The sequence below is a fragment of the Rattus norvegicus genome, chromosome X (assembly GCF_021556685.1).
Source record: "Rattus norvegicus strain SHRSP/BbbUtx chromosome X, alternate assembly SHRSP_T2T, whole genome shotgun sequence".
NCBI lineage: Eukaryota > Metazoa > Chordata > Mammalia > Rodentia > Muridae > Rattus > Rattus norvegicus.
The window spans coordinates 124,054,581-124,076,437 of NC_141554.1; the positions used below are offsets into that span (position 1 = coordinate 124,054,581).

The 21,857-nt window shown below is 40.7% G+C and overlaps 1 protein-coding gene and 1 pseudogene across 1 annotated transcript in view; one reads left to right on the forward strand and one right to left on the reverse strand.

Moving 5' to 3' along the window:
* Il13ra1 (interleukin 13 receptor subunit alpha 1) overlaps positions 1-21,857 on the forward strand; it is a 60,741-nt gene that overhangs the window by 1,107 nt on the left and 37,777 nt on the right. Inside the window, 3 exon segments of the mRNA NM_145789.3 lie at positions 13,525-13,664; positions 18,408-18,546; positions 20,744-20,864. Of these exon segments, the coding sequence (NP_665732.2) occupies positions 13,525-13,664; positions 18,408-18,546; positions 20,744-20,864 (400 nt within the window).
* On the reverse strand, positions 6,665-7,770 carry LOC147998343 (peptidyl-prolyl cis-trans isomerase D pseudogene; annotated as a pseudogene).

Genomic DNA, 21,857 nt, shown 5'->3' on the forward strand with positions numbered 1-21,857 from the left:
AAAGCTGAAATGTTAATTAGGAAATCCCCATGCTCTGTCAACAAAATATATGTGGCTATCTGTAACAAGCAGTGTTTCTAGGGGCTCTAATGGTGAGAAAAAAGTGGATCAAGTCCTGGAGTCATGAAGCTAGTTACACTCTTGGCATAGGGTTTGTGTTCCTGCGTGTTAAGTAAGATATGGTATGTCACATACCACTGAAGTGCTATGAAGAGAAACAAGACAGAGTAGGGAGTTACAGTTGTAAATGGCACAGAATGGCTGAAAAATTAGTGTTGAGTGACATCTGAAAGAGGCTTAAGTTAGTCAATAATTGCCCCTGTTTCCTGGGTTCCTGGAGAGGGTACCTAGGGCTTCACGCAAGCTAAGTGCTCTAGTGCTGAGTCACACTGATAATTATTCAAGTGTTTGCCTTGTTTGTTTTACTCTGAGCCAGGCCATGACGGTTGACTTAGAACTTTAGAGTATATAGAATAATCTTTGCCTATGAAGTATGTCCAGGTCAGTTGAGGATACCAGGTTTCCAGTTTATAGGAAAACTGCAGTCCTCAGACTTACCTAAGGTCACTTATCTCATTAATGTCCTGATTTTTACTGTGTCATTCCAACACACTCCCTCCTGCAGGCTCCTTCCCACACACACCTGAAACAACAACGGGCTCTCCAAATAAGACTGTCAAACCCCAACTTGGTTTGTTTGTCACTAACTTAGACTGCAGAAACTCTTCACCCTACTAGACATTCTGCATTTGTGCTATGTTGTAAAAAGCGCCTGCTATCTCTACTTACTCAGAGGCTTAAGTTTTTATGGCTCTGACATTGACTGGATGTGAGACTCAGGGTTAGTCATTATCCCCTCCCTATGTGACAAGATTGTGTTCTATAGGTTTGAATCGAATGTTTTAATTCTAATTTCTGTGTTTGGGTGTTGACGGCTCCTTATGAACATTTTAAGTGTTTCTCTAGTTTTGATCCTGCTGAGGATTTAAAAATGATTAGGTTACTAGTTTGTTTGGCTCAATACCTAAACTGTGGCATTGCTTAATAACAGCTAGAAGGCCCATGTCTACTGTCTCTCGAGCAGTTTTCTAAGTGCTATACTTTTTTATTTCAAGTTGTATTTTCACAGGTCTGTCCCATGAATGAAGCCAATATAAACTATTGGCAGAAGGTGTCTGTTTTTCTGTGTTAAAATACAGTATTTCCAAATACACAGTCCTATAAAGTACTATGGAGAGAAACAAGGTACAATAGGGGGTTATAGTTTAGTTAGTAGTTTAGTTTAGTCTGTGGCTTAATAGCCCACGATGGGGCATGGTTTAACAACAGCTAGCCTTGAACTGTTGGCATGCAGAAGAGCTAGGTAGGTGCCTCCCAATGTACTAATATAGGGACTAGGTGGGATCTATGAAAGTATATGAAGACTAGTCATAAATTAGAGACTGGCTTCATAATGGCTGGACCATGTATTCCAAACAATTGGCATTCAGAAGACAGGAAACTGAAGGCTGGAAAGAACAAAACAAACTTTAGATGTACCATTAGGAATTATAGAATTTGAATGGAGAAAAATGATTCTCTCTCTCTCTCTCTCTCTCTCTCTCTCTCTCTCTCTCTCTCTCTCTGTGTGTGTCTGTGTGTGTGTGTGTGTGTGTGTGTGTTTGTGTGTGTGTGTGTGTGTGTGTGTTGGGGTTTAAGCAGGAGAAAAGATGAGGAAATGTTTAGTCAAAGAGCCTAGGTTTGCCAGAATGAGTAGTAAAGTCAGTCTGTGCAAAAGAGCTTTCTTTGCGCTTACACATCCTGATCAGGGCACAGTCTGAAGAAAAGCAAGCAAGAAGTCTTGCCTGGGCACAGGGATTCATTGCTGTGTGAGGCTTAGTGAAGTACAATATATATGGCTGGCAGATTCGTAAAGATGCACCGTATGTATATACCTCCTATGTAGGATCATGACTTACTGGTATCTTCCCATATTGTTGAGTTTAGGGGAGCACATTAGTGTGATTGTGGATGATTGTGAAAGATGTGGAGGGGGGCAGGAGTTGATGACTGCATGCGAAGGAAAAAAAGGCAGATGACTCACATATGACTCTTACGATTTCTTTCACTTTTCCCGAAATCTACATGCCTCTGCCAACTCCTGAGATTGAACAAGAGAAAGCAAAAGTAATCAGCTAAACCAAGCACCTTACAGTAAAATGATTACTGATGATGTTAATCCGGGATTCACATTGACTGTGGGGATGGGTGATACACAGACACAGAGGGTTGAACTAGATCTACTTGACTCTTGTCTTCTTCCACACTCCTCTGTCCGAAGTCAGTGATCATCTCTCAGTAAATGGTTGAAAGTTGATGCCAAAGCAAGACAGAAGCAGTATGCGTATGTCTCAGAACCTAGAAAACATACGCAACTGACCGTTTTGTCTCTGAAGAAAGCAGCTAGCTAGTTCTATAAAACTTGCTCTGTGTAGGAACTGTTTTAACCCTTAACCTTTTTGTGTGTGTGTTTTTGAGACAAGCTCTTATTACATAGCCCCCATTGGTTTGGTATTTGTTACTTAGCCCAGCTTGGCTCTAAACTCTTGGCAATCTTCCTCCCCCAGCCTCTGGAGTGCTGGGATAGCAGGTGTGAAACATTACCTACCTTAACTTGTTTAGTATTTATAATCAACATTTGCGACAGGTCACGGTGCTTATCCTTACGTTATGGATGAGAAAGTTGGGGAACAGGGAGGTTAAGTAACTTGCCACAGAGTAGCTGCAGAGCTGGGATATGAACTAGGCTCCACAGTTAATGTTCTTATGATGACAGTGTAATAAATGAGATGTCACCCAAAGCCCCTAGAGACTATTGAAGTATAGTCACCACTTATTTATGTATATATCTGACATTGTTTTTTTTATTCATGTATTACAAAATCACATTTATTAGTATGTGCTTACAATTTGGAGATTGCATTTTCTGTTTTAGAGAGCATATGCCCTTTGCTATGTTTGGGGTTGAACCCAGGGCCTCACAAACCCTAGGCATTCTTAAAACAGGCTGTGTTAGATTGTACCTAACTGCATGCAGGTTCTCTGAATATGCTTCAGCCTTGGTGTCCAGGGCATTAGGTTATTGATGCATTTTCCCCCTTTCCGTTTATAAGGATCATGCTCTCTCAGCAGTGTCTTCTTTCAAAGCTGGGGATTGTATGCAGGCCCTCACGTATTCAAGGCAAGCCTTCAGTCACGATATTCTCAGCCTATTTAATTTTTTTCTTTTTCCAAATTTCGACAGTGTCTTGCTAAGTTGCCTAGGCTGGCCTGGAATTTGCCTCATGACCCAGCCTCACCTCTAACAGTCAGTCTTCCTGCCTCAGTCTTCTGAGTAGACAAGACACAGGCATGTGCTACCATGCCCAAACTTGAATGTTTTATTATGAGAAGGCATTTCTTTGGGTGGAGGCACCTGCTGAGTATTGAACTCAGTGCCTCTTCCCTGCTCCACCCCTTGATCCAGTTGCTTAGCCCCCTCCCCCTAGCTGAGGACTGAACCCAGGGCCTTGGGCTTGCTAGGCAAGCGCTCTACCACTGAGCTAAATCCCCAACCCTGGCAGTTGCTTATTTTTGTCAGTTTTTTTTTCCTGCATCAGTTGGGATAATGCCATGTTGATGTCTCCTTTCATTGTGGTTGTGTGGTATATTATATTGATCAATTCTCATATGTTGAATCATCCTTCCAGGAATAAATCCCACTTGGACATAGTGTACAATCCTTTTGGTGGGTTACTGAAATCATCCTGCCCGCATTTTAGCGAAGATTGATAGCTGAGATTATAATGGTTTATAGTTTTCTTTCCTTCAACTAATCTGTTTGTAGTTAGGATCCGATAATGCAGGCCTCAAAGAACAAATAAGGAAGTATTTTTCATTCTCAGGGCCTTTGAAAAATGTTTGGAAATGTATAACATTCACTTTGTAGCTACTTGGTGCAGTTTGCCCACAAAGCCATCATGCTTAGATTTTGGAGGGAGAGGGGTGTCAGGAGATAACTTTCATCACTGATTTCAGGTTGTATATTTCTTTGTGATTTACTTTCAGTAGATTTTTCGTTTCTAGGGACTCGTGCATTTCATGTAAAACATCAAATTTGTTAGTATTGAGTCATTCATACTTCTTTCTTATAATTGTTTTTCATGTTTTAGAACCAGTGGTAACATACCCATGTAATATATCCATTTTCATTTTGGGGTTTTAGTCAGTGCAGGCTTTTCTTTACTTACGTAAAGATTTACAAATTACTTTGCCCTTAAAAGAACCCTCTGTTTTTATTACACAGCTTTACTTTCCCACTTTTTGCTTCATGTATCTCTATTCTCATCCTCTTTGTAAGTTCCCTTATTTTCCTAACTTTGGATTTGCTCTGTTCTTTTTCTAGCCCCTTAAGTTATAAAGTTAGGTTATGCTTGGCTGTTTGTAATCCCATTTTTCTTTTCTTTTCTTTTCTTTTTTTTTTCCGGAGCTGGGGACCGAACCCAGGGCCTTGTGCTTGCTAGGCAAGCGCTCTACCACTGAGCTAAATCCCCAACCCGTGTAATCCCATTTTTCATACCGTCTAGGGAGTTTTCAGTTACTATTTTTTTTGTCTGAGTTGGATTTTAAGACAGGGTCTCATGTAGCTCAGGCTGGCTTGAAACGTCTTAGGTAACATAGCTGAAGATAACCTTGAACTCCTGATCTAACTGCTTCTACTTCCCAGGTGCTGGGATGACAGGTATGCACCAGGCCTCACAGCCTCCTTCCCTCTCTTTTTCCCTCCCCTTTTTCTTCCCCTTCCCCATCCCCTTCTTTTTTCAGCCTTAGGGAGTCAGCCCTCAGGCACTGTGCATTTCTCCCTGTGGGTTTCTCACTTGTCTGTAGCTTGTGAAGTAGGCTAGGCTGACTGGACAGTAAGCCCCAGGGATCTGCCTGTTTCCATTTCCTCAGTGCCAGGATTATAATCACGCCTGCCTTGGCATCTGAACCATTTCCCTTGCCCTTCAGTATTTCTTAAAATTCTCTTTCTTTCCTTTTCTGTCCTTCTTTAACTCCTCCCCCAATACAAATATAGGAGCAGTGATGGTGTCCCACAGGTTTCTGGGGGTCCATTTATTCTTCTTCAATGTAAAAAAAAATCAAACACCTATGGTAAACAATAAGTCCTGTTAGTGCCTTCAGGAACATGGGCAAACTATCAACAGCCATAGTCTAAAGAAAAATGACGTTTCCTCCACTAGCACCCACCAATTGCCAAGGGGTGAAGCCCCATGAACCACTCCACTACCTATGTTAGAAATATTTACTGGCTTGATATTGTATAGGTAACCTCTGTGTGCAGTTCTAGAAGCATACCTGATTGGACTGTAAGGGAATGAAGAAAAAAGACAGACAGATAGACACATGGGAAGAAAGCTAAGAATCTGTGGTCTGGGCTTTCCAGTGGAGAAGCCACAGCATGTCAGCAAGCTCACTGTGTTTATTACATAGAATTGAATAGGAAGGTGGAGCTGTTGTACACAGCTGAAGAAGGAGGCAGTTATTACATACAGATTAAACAAGGAGAAAGGAGGTGGGGTGATTATATACAGATAAACGAGGAGGCAAGGTTTAAAGTATGCAAGTGGATCAAGGAGACAGGTTTAGCCAATCTCTCAGTAGCTGTCTCTGTAGGGGTACAGTCTTCAGGCTGCAAATATCTAGCAGGTGAAAGGTCTGATGGACATTTTCTGCACAAACTATTAACATCTACACATAGATCAGAAGGGAAGGCTTGTCCAGTTCTCTCTGGGTCTGAGGCTAGGGTCCGTGACATGGCTGTGCCTTTGCCAATAACATACATTCAACTCAGGATATCACACACTTCTGTCCTATACTGGTAGCCGTTGTAGTAGTGAGTCCCCATGTCTACAGTGAGTGTATGAGTTCAGTGCCTGTGCTATGTCTGGAAAGATTTCACAGCTCTCCTTCCCATCCTCCATCTCTCACATTCCTTCCATCCTCCCTGCCGCTTATTCATATTTAGGAGGCAGTTCTACCACTGTTCTAGCAAAACAACAGGAATAGGTTCTTCTGAGGGCATATGACTTCCCAGCCATAGGCTTTTGACTAGATTTACTGTGCTAAGTATAAATTCCTTTCCATGAAGCAGTCCTCAAATCCTGTCAGTGAAGAGTTGCTTACCTTATATGTATGTGTGAGTGTGTGTGTGTGTGTGTGTGTGTGTGTGTGTGTGTGTGTGTGTGGTGGTGTGGTGTGTATTCATATATATGTATATATGATATACATTCATATATACATAATGCATACATATATATATGAATTAGCTTACAAAATAGTGGGGTTTGTAGTGTTTTTCTCATACATCCTGAGTTTTTGTTATTTCTTTTCTCATCTCTCCCATCCCTGCTCAAGCCTTTAACTCCCATTATTCCACTGTCCAACTTATTTTCATAACACATATGTTCTACAATCCCCTCCTGCCTTAAGAGTTCTTCTCCTCTTCTGTATCATAGGTCCTTTCTGGATTTCCATCCTCTGTAGACCCTCCAAATGAAACACACACATTTACAAGTTCAAAGCTAAGGTCCATATTTCTTTTTTGTAACACTTTTTTAAGAAAGAACCTATGTCAGCACTGCTATGTAAACAATGACAAAGATCATGGGAAACACATCAGGGTTCATGTAGACAGTAATACACATTGTCTTTTATTATTAAGCAAACATTTTTGCATGCATTGCCTTCTTTTATCTTTCTGTGCCTTTATCATTTGTTTAGCTTTAAGCAATTCTGCTGGGATAGCTTTATCTCCTGGGCTATCTCATGCACCTTCTTAAGATCAGCCAATGCTTGATCATATTCTTTTAATCCTTGCCATCCTTGCGCTCTTTGGTATAGTCCTTTAGTATTTGAAGGGTCCATTTCAAGAGCCTCCAAGCAACTGTCAATCGCCCCTGCCAATTTGACATCTTCAATTCACAAGCACCAGTATTCAGCTGCACACAACTTAAGGCTATGGGTTGCAGTCTGGATAGATCTGCTTTCTCAGTAACAGCCTTTGAACTATCCACATACCTTAAAACATTTGCGTATTTTTTAATATCCATCTCCCAGTTCTTAGACTTGAAAAAAAGTATTTCCAATGTTTTTTAAGTCTTCAGATATTAATAAAATTTTATCTAAATCTTTAAGTCTATGTCTGCATCCTCAGGGAAATCTGGATGACTATCCCCAGAGCCATCTTTGGGGAACATTCCTCAGCCATCTCCTTTCAATTCTCCACATTCTGCAATAACAGATTTTGACAGGTTTTTCACCATTCACTTCTACATTTTCAAGCATCCTTGCCACACCTTGTCCTTTTATTACTTGACCAAATACCACATGTTTCCCATCCACATGAGGAGTTTTCACTGTGGTGATAAAGAAATGAGAACCATTTGTATTGGGGCATGCATTTGCCATGCTCAGCAAACCCTCCGGGTCATGCTTATGATGAAAGTTCTCATCTTCAAATTTTTCACCATAAATACTTTCTCCACCTGTCCCATTCTGATTGGAGAAGTCTCCACCCTGAATCATAAATTTCTTAATAACTCAGCGGAAAGGGCATCCTTTAAAATGCAGAGGTTTCCCAGCTGTCGATCCAGTGCCCTTTCCTCCTGTACACAATGCATGAAAATTTTCTGCAGTTTTGGGAACAATATCTGCAAACAATTCTTCTTTATTTCTTCCATATTCTTCCATATCTTTTTAGCCTTATTTTTCTGTTATTCACTCAATAGTTTTCATTGTGTTATATTCAAGTTGCTGATTATTTTATTTGTTTAATCCAATCTATTTTGAAATACCTAATATTGTTTATTATTGTTGTTATTAATTATTAATTAACAATTGTTATTGTTTTTTTTTGTTTTTTGTTTTTCTTTTTTTCGGAGCTGGGAACCGAACCCAGGGCCTTGCACTTGCTAGGCAAGCGCTCTACCGCTTGTTATTGTTTTTATTACTATTTTGGGGGGTTGTAGGAGGGATCTCTCTCACATAGCTCTGACTGCCCACTCTGTAACCCAGGCTGACCTCAGATCCCTGACGGTTCTCCTGCCTCTGCCTTCTGCATGCCTGCATTGCAGGAGAGAGCCACTGTGCCTGGCTCACTTATTTTATTTTTCAGCTCTAGAATTTGGTTTTAGTTTCTTTTTAGATTGTTACTGTTTCTGTTTTATTTACCTCTCTTTAGTTCTTTAAGTATCTTTAGGACATTAAAAAAAATCTTTGTCTGGCACACTTACCCTTGTCAGGGACAGTTTATCCTGATTGTTTTTCCTTTGACTGGGTCATAGTTGCTGAGATGCTGCTCAGTGATAGAACGCTTGCCTAATGTCAACAAAGCCATGGGTTCTGTCCTCAGCACTGCCAGGGGAGAGAGAGAAAAGAATACCTATACTTTATTATTCCCTTTTATGAATTGTGATTGGCTCTTATTGAAAATAGAGTATTTGAATGAAGGAAAATAGTAACTTTGGAAAGCAAGTTAATCGCTGGCTCCCACCTTTTTATTAATTCCTTGAGAATTTTGTGTAATTAGTTTTGATCGTATTCACCCCTACCCCAACTCCTTCAGTATCCATACACCTACCTAGTCATCTTCCCTAGCCATCTAATTTTATGTCTTTTTTTTAAATCCATCAAGTCCAATTTCTGCTGCCCTCATGGATGCATGTGTTCCACTAGAGTGTGAGCAGCACACCAGGGGCAGCACTCTTAAAGACTACTACTCTCTGCCAGAAACTATCAGTTGCCAATGGCTCCCCAGCTAGGGGCGGCATTTCACGTCCACTGCTAATCTCCAGGCTTGAGCTTGCATGGGGCATGTGCATGTTGTCCTAACCACTGTGACTTTTGTATGTGCAGCTGTTCTCTTATGTCCTGAGGACACTCTTTCCTTGTATTCACTTGGGAATTTTTCCTTGATCATCTGTGTCTGTTTATTTTCATTATTGACACTGTCTCTAATTTGAGGCTCTCTTAGGTCTTTTGGAAGCTTTGTCCTTGATCTTCCTCATGTTTGCAGTTCATTTCAAATGTCTTGCCTCTTTAATGGCTAGCTTCCAAAAAGAAAAATGGGGGGAATGAGGAGGAGAAAAGGAGTGCCAGTAATGTGAATTTCTTGAAAGTCACTTGTGCCAGAAGATGATGGACTTGAAATGATAGTCAATGGGACAACTTGACCATGGCCTCTGTCTTTGCCTCACTTATCAGAAGAGTAATCAGTGATCAGAACACAGATCACTGATATATTTGGAGGGCAGGGTTCCCTTTGCCTAGTCTGATAAGCTTCATGTCTGCCATTCCAGAAGCATATGCACATTTGCTAGCCCAGGGTCAACTTTCCATGACTGCTGTTGTGTGAAAAGTTAAAACTGATCAAATCTTGATTCAAAATAATTGCACTATTCCTGGTCCATTCCTTTATCTAGAAATTACAAAATTTGAGCCACCTTTAGGATCTCTAAATGCAAAGAGTTCTTCTTTCTTCCTTCCTTTTCTCATTCTCTCTCTTCTTCCTTTCCAAGAAAGATTCATTCTATAATCTAGACTTGCCTTGAATTTGTGAAATTTCCCGCATCTCAGCTTTTCAAGTACTGAGATTACATGCATGCGACACCATGCCTAGTTAAGACATGTCTTCGTATTGCCTGGAATCTGCCACCCCGTATGTGATCAGCATCATTGGTAGTGGTGGGAGTGGTGCTGCTGCTGCTGCTGGTGTGTGTGTGTGTGTGTGTTTGCGCGCGCGCGCGTGTGCGCGTGCCTGTGCACACGCACACATATATGTGCACTTTAGACAGGATCTAACTCTTAGCCCAGACTGGCCTGGAATTCACAATGTAGTCCAGAATGGCCTCAAAATGGGTGCAGTTCCCTTTGTGCTGAGAATATAGCTCAGCAGATTCAGTACAATTGCTATCAAGGTAGGAAGGCTGATGTTTCCTATACGGCAACAAGTACACCCTGCAGCCATGTACAGTTTTTAAAATGTAGGGAGTAGAAAAATCTCAACATTTATAAAGCATCCACTCAGGGTAAAGAAAAGAAGATGCTATTCAAAAAAACAAACACAAAAAACAGCAAAATGGGGTAGAGTTTAATTGTTTTAAATTACCTCAAAACTTAGAATCTAATAGAAATAACAATAATAATAGTTCAATTGCTTTTATTATTAGGTCTTTTAATATTTGTGGGGAAGGTAACTGGATAGAATATTAGCAACTGCTAAAACAGTTTTGGTTAGGGATTTTTGTTTCTTTTTTGGTTTTTTATTTATTTATTTATTTATTTTTTTAGTTTTGTTTTGTTTCAGATTTTGTTTTGTTTTGTTTTTACTGTGAAGAGACATTATAGCCAAGGCAACTCTTGTAAAGGCAAACATTTAACTGGGGCTGGCTTAAGGTTTCAGAGGTTTTAGGCCATAGTCATCATGGTAAGAACCATGGCCACTTCCAGATAGACATGGTGCTGGAGGAGCTGAGATTTCTACATCTTGATCTCAAGGCAGCCAGGAGGAGACTGTCTTAGCACTGGGCAGAGCCTGAGCATAGGAGGAGACCTCAAAGCCCACCCACACAATGAGACACTTCCTCCAATAAGGCTACACCTACTCAAACACCTCCTAATAGTGCCACTCCCCATGGACCAAGCAGTCAAACGCATGAATATATGGAGGCCAAATCCATTCAGACCACCACACCAGATAATCTGTGATTTTTGCTAAAATTGGTTTCTGGAAACTGCAGAATAAAATAATTTCTGGAAACTGTGAGGAAGTCCTCAAGTATACTGTATTCTCTATAATCCTAATTGATAGAGCTCACCACACAGCTTAGACTGACCTCAAACTCGACAGTGATCCTTCTACCTCAATATTCAGAATGATGGAATTATATCTATGGGCCACCATAATAAGTTACTAGCTCAGTTTAAGACATTGGGGTAGGAATTTCCTGCTTCTAAAGACCTTGACTTGCCCAGGATTGTACTCTCCCCAAATTGGCCTTTGGAAAAAGCTTATCAGTCATTGCATCAGGCAAATAAGGGAATATCAAGATCCAAAGGCTTTAAAGGCTACTACCAAAACAGTAGTGAGGTATTAAATTGACTGTTAGGAAAACCTTAACTACATGGTGTCCATGGGGCTGTTGTTTGGGGCTGGTGGAGTGTTTGTAATGGTATGATAAAACACTATAACTATAGTTCTTAATTCATCAAGTTAATAACATCAGCTATTATTATTCTCAGTGCTAGATTAGAACTCAGGGCTTGGCAAAGTATAGGCAAATATTCTACCACTGAGTTATACTCTTAGCTCCTAGAGGGTTGTTTTTGCTTAAGTTTGTTATCTTTGTTATTGTTGGCCTTGGTTTTGTTTTTGACATGGAGGGTCTCCATTTGTATTGTAGGCAGGCCTACCATGTCTGCGTAGATTTTTTTTTCTTTTCTTTTTTTCGGAGCTGGGAACCGAACCCAGGGCCTTGCGCTTGCTAGGCAAGTGCTCTACCACTGAGCTAAATCCCCAACCCCGTCTGCGTAGATTTTTAAATGACTTTAATACACTTTGTTTTGCGATGTTTGCAGAAACATTGGAAAGAAAGGCCGAGAGCTCCTACACTCCCATCTAGTTTCTGCCATGGGACTTTGATAACCCTGGTTTTAGAAGTTCTTAGGAAAGTTTGAGATACTGTTTTGGTTTCTCTACTTTCCCTCTCCAATTCCAGCTGCTTAGTGTCAGATCCCAGGGGGAATCAGGGGTGCGAAATCTCCTTCTCAGTACTTCTCTGGAAAAGCTATATTAGAAAGAAAACAAAAAACAAACAGAGACAAGGACTAGGACACGTTAGTCCGAGCACAACTGAGGAGAGCACATTTGAAGACAAGGTTTGCAAAGCCACAAAACGACTGGGTAAACAGTTGATATTGAGTGTGAGGAACCCCAATATCCTGGAGGAAGAATCTTAGGAATGCTAATTTTTAAGAGTCTGTAGTCCTAGCACTGGGGAGCAAAGGTGGGTGGGTCCCTGTAAGTTCAAAACCAGCCTGGTCCCCATAGTCATAGTAAGTTCTAGGCTACATAGAGAGATTCTGTCACCAAAACAATTAGTAAATAAATTAGAATCCATAGGTTCCTCATTCATGGGCTCTGTGTTTGCTGGTCAATTGCCTGTAGATTTCAAACAAAAGAAAGATCTAAAAATCATTCAATACATCTGTACTGAACATATTGTGATTTAGTATTTCTAGTCATTATTCCTCCAAACAATATAGTATAAACACTGATTTATGTGCTATTAAAGTATCTGGAAGGGTGTACATGAACTATATGTAAATGCTACACAGGAACATTTGCAAATTTCGCTTTCCAAATAAGATTCTGGAATAGCCCTCACGTGAATACTAAGGAAAGAATATGTCATTTTTTTATATTATATTTAACTAAACATATGACCTTAGAAATGGAGATGTGGCTTAGTGACAGACACACTTCCTATGCTCAAGGTTCTAAGTTCTATTCATAGAACCACAAAGGAAGGGAAAGAAAAGAAATATATCATGGTGGTGCATACTTGGACGTAGAAGGTCAGGAGTATAAGGCCAGCTTAGACTGTGAATTTGGAGCCAGTCTGAGCTCCATGAGAAACTATCTGAAAACATAAGCCACATTATTGTAATCCCAGCTCTGTCACTGATGATGCAGTATGACGTTATGTGACTGACTTCCTTGTGCCTCCATTACTTTGGCGGATATAATTTTAAAAATGTACTATATGTGTTTGCTTGCACGTGTGTGCCACTTCATGTATGTAGGAGTCAGAAAACACCTTTCAAGGGTCTGTTCCCTCCTTCTACCTTGTAGACCCTGGGGATTGAACCGAGGTTCCCAGACTTGTGGGCAGGTGACTTTACCCAGTGAGTTACCTTGACAACCTGTTTTTCCTCTTTTCTTCCTTTCCCTCCCTTTCCATTGCCCCTCTTTGTTTGTTCTTTTTCTTTTCTTTTCTTTTCTTTTTTATTATTATTTTGTTCGTTTCCATTTCAAATGATATCCCCCTTCCCGGTTTCCTCTCCACCATCCCACAACCCCCCCCCCCTTTGAGATATCTCAAGTTGGCCTTGAATTTACTATGCAGCTCCAGCTGGCCTTAAACTCTGGATGATCCTATTGCCTATGGCTCCCAAGTGCTGAGATTACAGGTGTGAACCACCACACACACATAGTCATGGCAGTTTTTAAAATGAAGCCAACAGTAATCCCTATTACAAAAGATGTCTATGGAGATTTTCATCATTAACATGTGGAAAGTGTAACACTGTGTCTCAGCAAATGTTGGATATCGCTAATTCAGCATGTTGGTTTTAGCCTCTAGGAGGTGGGAGAATGGATTAAATAAACCATTAAAAATTCTGGCTGGCACTGATATATGTTTGTCTTATGTTTGATTTGAACAGAAGTTCAGCCACCTGTAACGAATTTGAGTGTCTCTGTCGAAAATCTCTGCACAATAGTGTGGACATGGAGTCCTCCTGAGGGAGCCAGTCCAAATTGCAGTCTCAGATATTTTAGTCATTTTGATGACCAACAGGATAAGGTAAGTTTGCTATAATACATGTCATGACTCAGGTAAAGTGACCAAACGCTGTGGATGAAAGCCAAGAATGAGTCAAATTTTAATCTTCGGAGTGGGGATTTTATTTTAGGTTGTTTTCAAATTTCAACTGGGGAGAACTATAGAAACAGCTTTCAACAAAAATCAAACATTTGAAAATAGTTGCTGGGCTGGAGTGGGCTCAGTGGTTAAGAACACTGACTGCTCTTCCAGAGGTCCTGAGTTCAATTCCCAGCAACCACATGGTGGCTCACAACCATCTGTAGTGGGATCCAATGTCCTCTTCTGGTGTGTCTGAAGAGAGGGACAGTGTACTCACATATATTAAATAAATACATCTTTAAAAAAATAAAAAATAAAATAGTTGCTAATTATTTGATGATTGAATATAATTAATTGTTCTGATAGAAAATACTAGATAGCTGTATGTATTGGGCACCCGTAAATAACCAGTTCTCTTCTTGGTGAGTTTGTTCTTATATTCTTGTCTGTAGCTCTGTGTTCTGGGATTAATGTGACACTCAATTTTTAGAGCATTTTTTACATTAGCATCTCATGAAACATGTATACAGGTAGTAGATATGCAAGGACTTTGGGGTCTAAAAGTAAATGCCATGGGAGAGTGGAAAGATGAGGTGTTAGTGGTGGTTAGGTTTGCATTTCCTGCTACCAGAGAAAAATAACAGGGCAAATGGAATATTACTCAGCTATCAAAAACAACGACTTTATGAAATTCGTAGGCAAATGGTTGGAACTGGAAAATATCATCCTGAGTGAGCTAACCCAATCACAGAAAGACATACATGGTATGCACTCATTGATAAGTGGCTATTAGCCCAAATGCTTGAATTACCCTAGATGCCTAGAACAAATGAAACTCAAGACGGATGATCAAAATGTGAATGCTTCACTCCTTCTTTAAAAGGGGAACAAGAATACCCTTGGCAGGGAAGAGAGAGGCAAAGATCAGAACAGAGACTGAAGGAACACCCATTCAGAGCCTGCCCCACATGTGGCCCATAATATACAGCCACCCAATTAAACAAGATGGATGAAGCAAAGAAGTGCAGACCGACAGGAGCCGGATGTAGATCGCTCCTGAGAGACACAGCCAGAATACAGCAAATACAGAGGCGAATGCCAGCAGCAAACCACTGAACTGAGAATAGATCCCTCGTTGAAGGAATCAGAGAAAGAACTGGAAGAGCTTGAAGGGGCTCGAGACCCCATATGTACAACAATGCCAAGCAACCAGAGCTTCCAGGGACTAAGCCACTACCTAAAGACTATACATGGACTGACCCTGGACTCTGACCTCATAGGTAGCAATGAATATCCTAGTAAGAGCACCAGTGGAAGGGGAAGCCCTGGGTCCTGCTAAGACTGAACCCCCAGTGAACTAGACTGGTGGGGGGAGGGCGGCAATGAGGGGAGGGTTGGGAGGGGAACACCCCTAAGGAAGGGGAGGGGGGAGGGGGATGTTTGCCCGGATACCGGGAAAGGGAATAACACTCGAAATGTATATAAGAAATACTCAAGTTAATAAAAAAAAAATTAACAGTTGGAAAAAAAAAATAACAGGGCAAAAAGATAAACCTTGTCTGTTAGAAGTGGTCACCTGATTTAAATAAATGGTTGCTGGCAGTGTTGGATGACTGGCTTTCTTTTTGATACATTTATTCAATTATTTTGGTGAATGTACATCTTCTTTCATTTTATGTAATAAGAGAGGTGTTTTGGGGAGGGTCCAGCATTTTAAGAAGGTAGTATTGTCTAGACTTCCTGGACTTCACTTCCCTGAGTCTGCAAATGAGTGGCAAGAGCAGTGCTTCCTCTTCCTGTCCTTTGGATGTAACCTCAGTATCATCTTTAGGGTTGTAACTAACCCTTAGGCCTATTGAACGGGGGTGGCTTAGGCAGAAGCCCAGTTGCTAAATAAGATCAAGTCTTCAGTTTGCGATTTTCATAGAGAGGGTTATCAAGATATGAGAGATCTGCCAAGAAGTTTTGGAAAGCAAAAGATTGATATCACTAGTTACCCTCCATGATTGTTTTAATCCTGTCCATTAGCTCCCCAATCTGGCGAGCTGAGGCAGCTCTGACAATGCATTTTAGATTTCTTTCATCACCAAGAGATAGGGAAGTCCCACTGGGTAAATGAATCAAAGGCCCTTCAGTCTGAGCATGCACGGAGACATAAGCCAAGGCTGGCTCCCATTCCTTCTAGGAGAGAACAAGAGTCAGGAAAAGGTATGATGGAGCCAACTGGGCGTTCCTCTCAGGGAGCCTGAGAAATTCAGGATTACAGCCTTAGGCTTGGATAAATTTTACAAGAAGGCTAGATTCCCAGAGAGGTAAAGAATACTGTCATTATAGCAGCTACAAGTGGAATGATACAGCAAAGCTGAAAGTTAAACATAACCTCATCAGGATCTGTTGGGAGGAATTTTGTTTCTTGTCAAATGATCAAGCTTCCTATTTTATTCATACCAATTTAATATTACATACTTCAAAGTTGTAGATTGTGTTTTTGAGACAGGCTCTCTTGGATCTCAGGTGGGTGTCTATCTCATTATGTAGCCGAGGCTAGCCTTGAACTCCTGATTCCTCAGCTTCTACATCACACATAATGGGATTGCTGCCATGCACCATCATGGAAAGAGACTTTTTAAATTATTATCTTTAAATATTTGTTGTATTATGCATATACCTAGAAGATAAGATTCAAATTTATGTCAGAAGTAATTATTAACTTAAAAATGAGAGTATAAAAAACTAACTGGAGCAGCAATTGTAGTAAAAGTAGTGAGAAACACCCCCTCCATGACTCTAATTTATGATCTGTAAAAAACATCTTTTTAAAATAAAAAAAAGGTTATTTTAAATAAGAAACATCAAAAGCTGTGATACTGGGGATTGAAGAGAGTCATCACACTTTTGAGATAAGTACTGTACCCCTGAGTTATACATACTCCTCGCCCTGATTTATGAGGTTTGCCAGTACATTTTCCTATGCTGTCCTCAGAGAGTGAACATATGTCCTAGATGAGAACTACAAAGGATCTGTGAGCAAACAAGGCCTATTTAGCAACCTGTAATGGGTAAAGTAGGGACGTTGGTGAGACTTAACATTGGAAGCCTTCCTGCCACCATATCACTCTCTTGATAGGGTTGGTCTTGAGTTTCATGGGCTTGGTCAGAGACCTCTTTTCCTCTGCACACATTCATTTCTAAAGGAACAATCGTAAAATGAGGAGGCATCCCAGGAAGACTTCTATCAGCACTGTTCTGTTACATCCTGGTAGGCAGAGGCTTATATGGGAAGCTAAGTGATAACTAGGTTTCATGGCAAAGACTCAAGAATTCCTTGTGAAAATGCCCTTGGCTATGAATAGCAAGCTGGAGGCCCCCGTGAGGATAAGCATCATTTTGCTGCATCTATGTCTGTGTTAAGTCACCAACTCTTTTCTCCAAGCCAGGAATTTACTTGAAGAGATCTATTTTTCTGTCATCCCACTCCACTTTTCCAGAGCACTACCTTAATTATGCCAAAGAAGTGTTCTATTTCTGTATGCATATCGTGGCTCCAGCATATTCATGATGGGTTTGTTGGTAACTTCCTGAGAGCATCCTCGTTTCTTGGTTTCAGAGGCGACTCGGGTTTCCCTCATTCCCAGCCAGCTGCAGGCATGTAAAATATCATCTGCTGCTTGAGGTGGTAGGTTAAGCGACGTGACTGTTTTCCCTCTCTTTATGGCCACCAGGAAATTATGAAAGGAAATACTATGGGAAACTTGAGTCAGAAACTATTACAAAACAGGAAGTGCTGTCTTTGAAACTCTGATTAAAAGCCGCTTCATTCTTAATTACTCCTGTCACCTCTGGAAATGTTAATTTCCTAGAGAGGCCCACAATAACTTTGTTCTGAGTCATAACAAGCAGATTTGCGATTTAGTCTTAGATTTCTGGTGTCTGATCTGAGATTTCTGGGGCCTCTGTGGTTCCACAAAGCTTCTTTATCTGTGTTCCAGATGAAGTGTGGAAGTATATATTTAGCAACCCTTGAAACTTACTCAGACACCACAAAAAAAAGTGCTTAATAAAGAAAGTGTCCCTTTGGATCCTCTTCTCCAGAGATCTCCGTGATGACTGGAGTTTTGATGTGGCATATTTTAACCTTGATCTTGATTGAATTTTAATAGTTGCTTCCTTCAAGTTTGCTTATAGAAAGTTAATGTTAGCCTTAATGTTGTAAGAGTTTTACTTTCAGATGTAGGAATTCGTCTTTATCTACACTAGAGTTTTTCAGTGCTAGGCAGTACTATTAGTGCCTGATGCAGGCTAATAATTTATTAGTAGGCTAATAATTTTTTTCTGGGAGAAGGGTGGGCAAACCTGTTCATTATAGGATGCCGGTTATCATTCCTGGCCTCCATCCATTAAATGTCAGCAGTGGTTTGCTTCTCTGCTTCAAAGGTACAACAACCAAAACCAGGACTGAGACACTACTGAATGTCTACAGGCATGGCAGAAAAGTGGAACAACTCCTTCAACATCACTCACGTATACCATTTAAGAACTGATCGTTTTCTTAAACATTTGGGTCTGCTAAGACTGTTATTTAAGTACCTTTTTGTATGTGTGTGTGTTTTCTGTAGAAGTTACTTTTTTTCTTTTTCTTTCTCTCTCTCTCTCTCTCTCTCTTTTTTTAATTTCTACTTTCAGAAAATTGCTCCTGAAACTCGTCGTAAAAAGGAATTACCCCTAAATGAGAAAATCTGTCTGCAAGTGGGGTCCCAGTGTAGCACCAATGAAAGTGAGAAGCCTAGCCCTTTGGTGAAAAAGTGCATCTCACCCCCCGAAGGTAACAGATACAAATGTTCTCCCATGGTAGTTCAAGAGTATACCAAGTTGCTCAGTGTCCTCACTGGTGATGAGTTCATTTCATTCTCAAAGTTTTGTTGAGTCAAAGAAGTATCAGGACCTTTTTTGCTAGATGCTGATAAGTTTGAGGATGTTGCCACTTCAAGTTGCTCACAGAGAGTTTGAATAATAATGATATCCACATAGTTAGAATGCTTTCTTTTATAATTGGAAAAATGAACACACACACACAGCCCCCCTCCCTTCCTCCCTCATATGTTCCTTACCTACTTATCTGAACTGAGTAAGTCATTGTTACCCTGATCTGTTTCATGATAGAAAGAAGATGAATTGATTTGCTTTAGGTCTTCTAGCCCTGTGCTTTTAGGGAACCTATAGTACTATCTGATCCTTTACATATGGAAATGAGTTTGATATGGAGAATAATCATGCCGGCCTAAGCTGAGTACATGACTAGTCAAAGGAAAATCTCTTGGGTGGTGAGGATCATGGTCCCCTAGTACCACTTTGATAGTCCTTCTGCCTTTCATGCACAGGGAGGAGCCTACATTAATTAATTGAAAGCAAGGCCACCAGACACCAGCTGCTAAAGTCTAAATCCGAGCTCTGCTGAGCTACTAATTGTGTGACCTTGATTTGTTTATTGCCCCAACTATATTCCTCATCTCTAAGAGGGGAGTATCTACCTCTTATAACCATTAAGAGGATTACGATAAATACTTGGCACCTTTTGTTTTTTCATATTATCTTAGCTCTTAGGTAGGCAGGACCAGGCTTCACCTCCAACTTCCGAACCTTAGCAGTTCGTGGCTTGTTCTTCAAGCCTCTCTGCTTTGCCTTGACCGAAAGAACATAAGAAATACTTTTATGTCTTTAAATACTTAAATGCCTTTAAAGGTATAAAATTTAGGGCTGTGAGGCAACTGAGATGATGATTTAAACCAGCTTGCCCTGTTATATTTGTACTTTTTTAGGACTTTAATACTTGGAAAAGCAATTATATTGTGACACAAAATAGTTTGTGATGGGCCAGTGGAGTATTCTTTCAAGGAGCAGGAGAGTGAAAGGCTGACATCTTAAACATAGGCATTGAATTAGTGTGGAGACATGAGAAGTGAAATCTTTATCAAGAGAGATGTCACAGCAGGGGGATGTTGGGCCAGGTATGGTGGCATGTGCCTGTAGTTACATCTATTTGTGACACAGAGATGAGAAGAATTCTTTGAACCCAGGAGATTGAGCCAGTCTTTTAAAATCAGCCAGGCAAACGCAGAGTTACCAAAAGATAAAGACAGCTATCTTGGTGATACACATCTCTATTCTCAGTATTCAGAAGAATGAGCCAGTCTATGCTACACGAAAAGTTCCAGACCATCCTACTTAGAAAACCATGTCAGAAAAGAGGGGTCTGGGAAGAGGAACCCCCTACAACCACAGCAGACAACCAACAGCTATTAAATCTTAGGTCGTGCTTAGGTTTCCATAGAACGTCCCTGGATGGGAAGAGAAGAAAGTCAATTGTGTTTTGACAAAAGGCTTGCTTCTTCCAGTGGACTGTAGCTAGGTTCCAAGTATCCATGTTAGGATGCTCACAGCCATCTGTAACTCCAGCTCCAGGTATCGGATTCTTCTGACTTCTGCAGTGACATGTACTCATAGGCACATAACCCATATGCACACACAAGTACCAAGTATTCAGCCCTGAAATCATACGCACACAAGCAACAAAAACAGTCTAAGCTGGTTGCGTTCATATACTTACACATGTATATGTATATTTAACAATAATAACCAAAGAAAAAGAGGCCGTCAGTTTGAGAGGAAGTGAGGGAGACATACGGGGTATTGGAGGAAGGAAAGGGAAAGGGAGTGATATAATTATATTTGAATAAAATAAATATTAAAATGATAAAACACAGGGTTGTTAGTTATTTTGGAGGCATTGCCTAGGGTTGAAATATGATTTGACTTTTAACCATTCTCTCTAGTTAGAAGACTAAGGTTCCTTTAGAGATACAAAAGCTGCTTTCTCCTTATAAAAAGGGAGGAGAGCAAGCTGTGAATGATTATGTTTGTATTCTCCCCATCCTAGGGAACTCCTGGTGAGATGAGTGTGAGATTAGGGTTTAGGTTGTTGACGCTTTTCCATGACAAGGACTTTTACCTGGGTCTTCTAGGGGATCCTGAGTCTGCTGTGACCGAACTGCAGTGCATTTGGCACAACCTGAGCTATATGAAGTGTTCCTGGCTCCCTGGAAAGAATACAAGCCCGGACACCAACTATACTCTTTACTATTGGTGAGTATGTATTGCACACACAGCACGTTAACTGGAACACTGAATTTGGTTGTGTTGGGAGCCTTCGGTTTAACCTTGTTTTAAAAAGGGGGGGGGGGGGTTGGGGATTTGGCTCAGTGGTAGAGCGCTTACCTAGGAAGCGCAAGGTCCTGGGTTCGGTCCCCAGCCCCGGAAAAAAAAAAAAAAAGAACAGTCATTTGTTGTATTCAAGACAGGGTTTTTCTTGGTAACAGCCCTGGCTGTCCTTGGCTCATTGTTTAAGCCAGACTGACCTTGAACTCACAGAGATCCACCTGTCTCTGTCTCCTTAGTGCTGGGATTAAAGGCATGAGCCACCAAGCTTGGCTCTGAACAGCTTATTTTTATATGTGGTGGTGGGGATAAAAATCCAGGCCTTTGCTGGAGCATGGTAGTGCATACCTTTAAATCCAGTACTTGGGAGGCTAAGGCAGGCAGACGTCTGAATTTGATACCAGCTAGTCTACATAGCAAGCTCCAGAACAGCCGGAGCAGTGTAGAGAGACCCTATCTCATAAACAAACAACCACAAGCACCTTGCAAATGCTAGGAAAGTGTTCTCCCACTGAGCCACATACTCAACTCCAGCCTACCCTTTTCTATGAAGGCAGTAGATAGGCTATTCATAATTAACCCCATTGCTTGCTATGGCAACCTAAAATTTAATCTAAAAAATAAAAATAAAAGAGCCATTGAAATGGCCCAGCCTGTAGAGAGAGGCACTTGCTTCCAAACCTCGGGTTCTGGATTTGCTCTCCGGGGCCTACATAGTAAGTTCTGCAGGTTGTTCTATGGTCCTCACATGCACTGTGACATGTATATCTCTCACTAAATAAATAAATACCCATAAATAAATGTAATGAGAAATTTGTAAACAACAAAAATAAAGAAATTTCCACCCTTCAAACAAAACAAAACAAAAAAGGGAAAAGAACCAAAACAAACAAAATGCCAAAACACCACAAGAATAGACAG